Source organism: Cebus imitator, unplaced genomic scaffold (genome assembly GCF_001604975.1).
Source record: "Cebus imitator isolate Cc_AM_T3 unplaced genomic scaffold, Cebus_imitator-1.0 Scaffold1, whole genome shotgun sequence".
In the NCBI taxonomy this organism is placed as follows: Eukaryota; Metazoa; Chordata; class Mammalia; order Primates; family Cebidae; genus Cebus; species Cebus imitator.
Window position 1 is genome coordinate 3,000,751 of NW_016107316.1, and position 8,909 is coordinate 3,009,659.

Genomic DNA, 8,909 nt, shown 5'->3' on the forward strand with positions numbered 1-8,909 from the left:
GACCAGGATGGTCTCGATCTCTTGACCTCGTGATCCACCCCCCTCGGCCTCCCAAAGTGCTGGGATTACAGGCTTGAGCCACCGCGCCCGGCAACAACACTTTTAAAGCTCAGTATTTGTTAAAAAAAAAAAAAAAAAAAAATCTTTGACTACCTGAGAATGAAGGATTTCTATTCAAACAAAGGAAGGCATGGACGGGTAACACACTGGAAGATGTTATCAGCAGTATCTGTGGAATCACTATCTAGATTATATAAGGAATCCCTGTGCATGAACAAGAAACCAATTTAAAAGAGTTAAAAGATACAAACAGGTAATTCACAAAACAGAAATGACTGACAAATACAGGAAGAGAGGTTTGTCATCATTAGTTACAGAAACATTAAAAAATGAACCAGGTGTGGTGGTGCAATGCCTGAGGAGGATAAGGTGGGAGGATCCTTGAGCCCAGGGGTTTCAGGCTACAGTAGCTATGATTACACCACAACACTCCATCCTGGGCAATAGAGGAGACCCTGTCTACAACAACAACAACAAAAAAAGATTAATGTAATTTTTATTTATTTACTTTTTCCTTGGCTAACTTAGTCCAATAAGATAAACTTAATTATTTAAATATACTACTGTATATCAATGGAACTGGTAACCCTTAGAGAGCTGAATAATAAGCATTAGCAAGGATATGTGGAGACAAGATCTCTCATGCATTACTAGTAAAAAGTTACAAACATTCACAGTCATTCTGGAGATCAGGCCATTCTTTATGTACCCTCTGATATAGTAGTTTCACTTCTATGTTTATACTTAGAGAATCCCTTCTCAGCATATACATGGGACATGTATAAAGATGTTCAAGGCAGTCTTGCTGTTAGCAGGGATTTGGAGGTGACCTAGAAATCAACACCCAGAGGATAATAAGGTAAACTGATTGACAGATACTAAAGTAGCAGAAAGAAGCAATGAACTAACTGACATTTATAAGGGAGAGACATAAAAACCATGCTGAGTAACAAAAGTAAACAAAATGACATGTATAGCAAGACACTGTTTATACCAACTAAGAACATATATGCACACTACACTAATACTCTGCAAAAGCATATCGTAAACATACAGTAGCTATCTATTAGGGAGAGGAAAGAGAGAAGCGAGGAAAATATAAAATGAAAACAAGATGAGGCCTTTGTGTTGACTACTCACGACAATAAACTATGAACCAAGGAATATAATTAGCTCAACTGTCTGTACCTGAGTTTAAAAACAGTAAACAGTGCTCACTTTGGCAGCACATACACTAAAATTAGAACGATACAGAGAAGATTGGCATGGCCTCTGCACAAGCATAACATGCAAATTCTTGAAGTAGTCCATATTTTAAAATTTTATTAGAAATAATAAATTAAAGTAAAAATGGTAAACAAAATTAGGCCATAATTTTGCCTTGTAAAGAGACAATTTAAGTATTTCAATAGCTGATTTTAGTATTTGCTTACATGCTTAAACAATTATTCTGTAGGTACCATATTCTATCCTGTTCCCCGTATTCTCCTACTCTACCTACACCTTTCTCTCCTTAACCACCCTTATCCTTCCTAAAAACATGTAATATGATTTACCTCTCTGCACCCCAGCCCCAAAAGTTTTTGGTTTAATGAAAATCCAAATACATTCATGGAAGTACAGCACAAAATGTCTTCTACTATGTGTATCAGGCATAAACAAGTTTAGCATTCTATTAGGAAATTATTTCATACTTCATTTTCATTAAAGATAATTTTCACTGTTAATCATTTCACACTACATTATACCAAATACCACAAGAGGGAGCTTTGGGTACAATAAAAAACTCATCTATTAAACATCGATTACTGGTTACAGAACATAATAACAGACTCTATCAAGAAGACCAAAAACATAAAGGGATGTTAAGTTTTAGCTGGGTAGATTAAGATGGAGAGAAATGGCTTATAAAGCGTAGCACAAATTCTGACTATGTGAGGAAATTATGGACATTATGACATTAAAGAGTGATCAGTCCGGTTAGGATTATTAGAAAGAACCTTAAAGCCAAGGTAAAATCTGAGATGAACTTGGAAGAAGCTGGAATGCTGATAAAGGTAGAATCATTAATAAAAGTGAGTGTCGCCGGGCGCGGTGGCTCACGCCTGTAATCCCAGCACTTTGGGAGGCTGAGGCGGGTGGATCATGAGGTCGAGGGATCGAGACCATCCTGGTCAACATGGTGAAACCCCGTCTCTAATAAAAATACAAAAAAATTAGCTGGGCATGGTGGCGCGTGCCTGTAATCCCAGCTACTCAGGAGGCTGAGGCAGGAGAATTGCCTGAACCCAGGAGGCGGAGGTTGCGGTGAGCCGAGATCGCGCCATTGCACTCCAGCTTGGGTAACAAGAGCGAAACTCCGTCTAAAAAAAAAAAAAAAAAAAAAGTGAGTGTCATACAGGTGGCATGAGTAAGTTAAGAGGTAGAGAGAAAATTATCTTAACTCAAAAGAAACATTTGACTAGGTAACTACCAAGAAATAGGATTAGCTTTATAAGCATACTGGAAAGTTATGAAAAACATACAAAAGATGAAATACAGTTTGCTGTCAATATATATTAACATTTATAAGTCACCTCCTATGTCCAACAAAGGAATACAAAGGAAATAAAACCCGATCCCTCTCCATCAAGAATCACTGCACACTTACAGAGAAAAGGGCAAGATACATAAATTTTACAACCAAAATAAATCAATATCATAATTAGCTACAAGGTTAATGCCACTGAACCTATTAATCATCATATGAATTGATCAACAAGTAAAGCATCACAATAGATGATGTTCCCAAATTTATTCTGCATGGTTGATGCAGAGGGAGTGAGCAGGAGGTGGTAAGATAAATTTCTTTACTTTTACCTCCTCTTTTAGAGAAAAAAAAAAAGAAACAACAATGGTGGTGGAAATACCCATTTACCTTAATTTAGATTTTGTGTCCTTCACCTAGATTATACACATGAACCAATTCTGATTGGTAGCAAATGCTTGTCAACAGTCTATGAAGAAGATAACTAAGTTAGCTAAGTTTTTGTTTTTCTTGGTGAGTACTCTATAGCTACATAAATGACTGCTAAAAAAAGTTTTAAGTTGGTTTTATCTTGTTTGGGTTGTTATACAGTTATGAAAACTAAATTTACCTTTGCTCAAAACTATGAAGACGTGATTTAATGTATTTCATTTATGTTTGTCCCTCAAAACACTGGCATTTAAAAAAAATTGCTTACTTACTTCATCCATCTTCATACATGTGCCAAAATCTGCTAATTTTAGATGTCCATGTTTATCCAAGAGCATGTTGTCAGGCTTCACATCTCTGTGTATTAAACCCATGGAGTGTATTGCATCCAGAGCAAGAACAACTTCAGCAGTGTAAAATTTGGCCCATTTTTCAGGCACATCATAATTACTCATGAGGTTTACAAGGTCTCCACCAGGCATGTACTCCATTACCATGTACAGATACCTATCATCTTGAAAGGCATAAAAGAGCTGGAAAATAAAAGGAAAAGGAAACATTTTTAAAAACCCAAACCCAAAACCATAATCAGAACAAAAATTTTAAAAGTTATTATTACTATTGAAAAAGGCAAACTATTTTATAACCAAAACTAAGTTAAAATTTATGAGATCTTTTATTTTAGACTTGAGCATACATAATAGAAAAACAGTATCAGAAAAAATTTTTATATGGGTGCCTCATTCAAGCATAAATGAGTATTTACCCTCATGGAGAACATAATACAGGAGAAATTATTTAAATAGAAACATTTTAAAAAAGAAACAGAACAGGAACAAGGAACATAAAAGGTGAAAGAATGACAGAAGAATTCACTATAGTTTAAAGAAAACAACTTTCTGAAAACTAGACGAACTACTGCACATAACTCACACAAAGAAGAGCTGAGGAGGCAGGAGCAATTAAAAAATCTAGAAATACTAGATTCAATGGATACAAGAAGAGGTAATAAGCCTCATATCAATGGAAAGAATGAGTCACTAGTAGCCATATTTGGAACAGGGTTAACTCTTCTCTCCCCTTCCCCATTACGTTGTTCATGATAAACAAGAGACATTCCGTGTACTGAGACTACAGCAGTAGCACTGGGACCAGAGAAAGAAGATACCAATCCAGGCTGCTACTGGCCCCTCAAAAGACAGAGAAACCACAATGTCAGAAGAAAACCTATGCGTACATACTACCAAACAACATGTCACACCCCTCCCAGAAACAAGCAATGCAAACACAAAAGTCTTCCACACACAAACAGGAAAAAGATAAAACTAAGAATCTCTGAAAAAAACCAACATCATGAAATAGAGAAATGGCAATTTGAGAAATAAAATTAATATTTGAGAAAATGTTTAATAAGACAAACCGAAGACAGCTTTAAATATGTAATATCGGCCAGCTGCAGTGGCTCACACCTGCAATCCCAGCAATTTGGGAGGCTGAGCAGGTGGATCACCCGAGGTCAGGAGTTAGAGACCAGCCCGGCCAACATGGTGAAACCCTGTCTCTACTAAAAATACAAAAAATTAGCAGGGCGTGGTGGCGTGTGCCTGTAATCCCAGCAACTTGGGAGGCTGAGTGAGGCAGGAGAATTGCTTAAACCCGGGAGGTGTAGGTTGCAGCGAGCCAAGATCCCGCCATTGCACTCCAGCCTGGGCAACAAGAGGAAAACTCTGTCTCAAAAAAAAAAAAAAAAAAGTGTGTGTGTGTCTGTGTGTGTCTGTGTGTGTGTGCTGTCACATCAATTAAACATTAGGATGATATGAGGACAGAAAAACACTCTTAAGTCTAAGAATTCACTATATGACTGATGATAGATGAACAGATTAGAGTTAGAAAATTGAGAAAATGAACATTCTCAGAATACACTGAAGGAGTAAGAGATGAAATACAGAGCAATGTCTACTCAAAAGCAGTTCTAGAGAGAGTACAGACTAGAACGACAAAGGAATAAACAAAAATTTCTAGAAATGAGTAAAGTTAAAAATCTAAGATCAAGAAAACCTCTACATGAATAGAGACTTTACACAGCTACGGCTAAATTTTCAGAAATCCAAGAGAAAAATCCTGTTTCCAAAAAATGTCATATATACAAAAACATAAAATCATATTTTCAACAAACCTCTCAGCCAACATACTGAATATAAAAGCAACATAGCTATATCTTCAAAGTTTTAAGGGAAAATAATTTTGATTCTAGAATATGGCAGACAAGAAAACAAATGAGATGACAAAATGAAATTTTATAAACAGACCATTTTCAAAAAAATTATTCAAGACTGTAGTTTGACAAAATGAAACACTGTTGGGTGCAGTGGCTCATGCCTGTAATCCCAGCACTTTGGAAGGCAGACGCAGGCAGATACCCTGAGGTCAGAAGTTCGAGATCAGCCTGGCTAACTTGGCGAAACCCCCATTTCTACTTAAATTACAAAAATGAGCCAGGCGTGGTGGCGCATGCCTGTAATTCCAGCTTATCAGGAGGCTGAGGTGGGAGAACTGCTGGAACCTGGCAAGCAGAGGTTGCAGTGAGCTGAGATTGTGCCACTGCACTCTAGCCTGGGGGACAGATTAAGACTCTGGTGGGGGAGGGAGGGGCAGAAAAAGAATAAATCCAAGTAAGAGGATTATGTGAGACATAATTTAAAAATGGAAGGCATCAGGATGCAGAGAAGGAAGAAATAGGAAAGCACGATAAGGCTGGTTACAAAATAGAGAGAGAGAGAGAGAGAGAGAGAGAGAGTGAGTGTGTGTGGGGGGGATGTATGTGGGGGTGTTACCAAATTGAGAGAGAGAGAGAGAGAGAGAGAGTGTGTGTGTGTGTGCGTGTGTGTGTGTGTATCTGTCTGTTGGTGTATAATGTGTTTAAATGATTACAGGAAACATGCAAATAAATGAAGAGACCACCTCATGTACATGGATTGGAAGAATCAATATTATCAAAATGGCAACTCTCCCCAGACTGATCAATGCAATCTCCACCTCAATCCTGGTGGATTTTTTCTAGAAACCAACAAACAGGTCCTAAAATTTATTTGGAAATGCGAAGGACTCAGAAAAGACAAAACAATCTGGAACTAGAACAAAGCAGGAGGACTTATATTATTTCAAAACTTACTACAAAATTACAATAATCAAGACAATACTGTCCAGGCACGGTGGTTCTCGCTGGTAATCCCAACACTTGGGGAGGCCTAAATGGGAGGATGGCTTGAGGCCAGGAATTCGAGACCAGCCTGGGCAATAAAGTAAGACTATGTCTCTACACAAATTTTAAAAATTAGCCAGGAGTGATGGTATACCTGTAGTCTTGGCTACTTGGGAGGCTGAGGTGGGAGGATGCTTGAGCCCAGGAGTTTGAGGCTTATAGTGAGCTATAATTGGACCACTCTACACCAGCCTGTGCAACAAAGTGAAATATGACTAATGGCATACAAAAAGATATATAGATCAATTGAACACAACTGTACAGAACTGAGAATCCAGAAATAACAACTTTTTTTGACAAAGGTGCCAGGGCAATTGAGGGGAAATTTTTTTAAAAAAGTCTGAACAACTAGATAGCCACAGTCAAAAAGGTAAATATTTTTGGAACCTTACCTCACACCATAGGCAACAATTAATGCAGAATGAATTATAGGTCTACATTTAAGAGTTAAATCTACAAAAACCTTAGAACAACACAGGAGAATATCTTCATGACCCTAGGTTAGGCAAGGTTTCTTAGATATAACAACAAACGCATACCTGACAAAATAAAAAACTGATACATAGTATTTTATCAAAATAAAAATTTTCTGGCTTGAAAAGATACTATTAATAAAATGAGAAGATGAGCCACAGGTCGGGAGGAAATATATACAAGTGATATATATAGCATTAGTCATTAGGGAAATACACACTAAAACCACAATGACGTACCACTTAACATCCATCAGAATAGCTATACTAAAAAAGACAGAAAATATTAAGTGTTGGTAAGAATGCAAAATGGCACAACCGCTTTGGAAACCAGTCTGATAATTTCTTACAAAGTTAAACATAAATGTAGCAGACAATCAAGGATTTCACACGTATGTATCTACCAAAAAAAATGAAATATATCCACCAAAGACTAATAAGTAAATATTCATATCATCAACATTCACTAGTCATAATGGCCAAAAAGTGGAAGCAATTCAAATGTCCGTCAACTGGTAAATGAACAAAATGGAGTACATCTCTATACTGTTTACACCCCAACTGGGTGTTCTGCAATACAATTTGGACGTTAACCATCAAGGCTTATCGGCATGAGATCCCACAAGTGAAGATCTCAGTCTTCCACAAAATTTCCCTCACTTCAGAATTCAACTGCACTCTGGGGATCCCCAGGTTCCCTACATTTTGGACTTACTGGCTACAAATTCAGGAGTTCCCACAACCTCCTCAGGCTTAACAATTTACTAGGGTAACTCACAGAACTCAAGATAGTGCTATATTTACAATTACAGTTTTATTACTAAGGATATGCACAAGACAAAGTCTGGAAGAGATTACAGAGCTTCTGCATCCTCTCTCTGTGGAATGAAAGTGCATCACTCTCCTGGCACCAGAACATCAATGTGTTAACCAACCGGGAAGCTCCACTGAGTGTCAATATCCAGCGTTTCTATGGGGGCCCCATTACATAGACATTATTGATTAAATCACTGGCCAAATGATTAAACTCAATCTCTACTTCCCGGACAACTCCTTCTCCCTCTCCCAGGAGGTCTGGCAGCTGAAAGCCTTAGTCTTCTAATCATGTGTTTGGTCTTTTGTAGTGGTCAGTCCACTACCTGAAGCTATCAGGAGGCCACCTGAGTCACCTCATTGGTATAACAAAGACACTCCTGTCACTCAGGAAATTCCAGAGCTTTTGAAGCTCTATGCCAGAAATAGTGACAAAGACTAGATATATTATTTATTATACCACACCATACAATGGAATACTACTCAGCACTAAAAAGGAATGAAGTATAACAAACGTCACAGCATGGATGAACCTTAACAACAGTATGCTAAGGGAAAAGTGCCAGATGCAAAAGACAACATACTGTATGATTCCATTCATATGACATGCCTAGAAAAAGCAAATCTACACGGACAGAAAGCACATTAATGGTTGCCTGGGGCTTAGAGGGTAATAGGAAATGTCAATAAAGGCTACAAGTGACTACTTTGAGATGGGAGAAATGCTCTAAAATCAGACGGTAGTGATGGTTGCATAATGTAAATTTCCTAAAACTCACTAAATTATACACTTAACACAGGTGAATTTTATGGTATGGAAATTAGGCCTCAATAAAGTTCTACTATAAAGTAGTATTACAGAGGTATAAAAACTTGTATACCTCAATAAAGTTGTATACCTCAATAAAGTTGTATAGTTATTATACCTCAATAAAATAAACTTTGAAAACTTAAATTTGCATGTTAAAATGGTAAATATAGCCACTAGAACAACAAAAAAGAGATACTATACATATTTTCCATCAGAATAAAGGCAATAATTCTTGTTTTATTTATAAGAGAGAAAAAATGGGGCTGGGTGCAGTGACTCACGCTAGTAATCCTAGCACTTTGGGAGGCTAAGGTGAGTGGATCACCTGAGGTCAGGAGTTTGAGACCAGCCTGGCCAACATAGTGAAACCCTGTCTCTACTAAAAATACAAAAAGTTAGCCAGGCGCGGTGCCAGGTTCCTGTAATCCCAGCTACTCGGGAGGCTGAGGCAGGAGAATCGCATAAACCCAGCAGGCAGAGGTATGCAGTGAGCCGAGATCATGCCACTTTACTCCAGCCTCAGCAAAAGAGCAA

At 37.7% G+C, this 8,909-nt stretch overlaps 1 protein-coding gene and 1 non-coding gene across 2 annotated transcripts in view; one reads left to right on the top strand and one right to left on the bottom strand.

The window, feature by feature from the left end:
* The window catches only part of ROCK2 (Rho associated coiled-coil containing protein kinase 2), a 147,058-nt gene that overhangs the window by 46,366 nt on the left and 91,783 nt on the right, over positions 1 to 8,909 (bottom strand). The window contains exon 5 of the mRNA XM_017524626.2: positions 3,289 to 3,549. Within this exon, the coding sequence (XP_017380115.1) occupies positions 3,289 to 3,549 (261 nt within the window). The remainder of the gene's footprint in view (positions 1 to 3,288; positions 3,550 to 8,909) is intronic.
* LOC119471037 lies at positions 1,271 to 1,377 on the top strand. Its single transcript, XR_005200027.1, has one exon. It is a non-coding gene; the product is annotated as a U6 spliceosomal RNA (small nuclear RNA).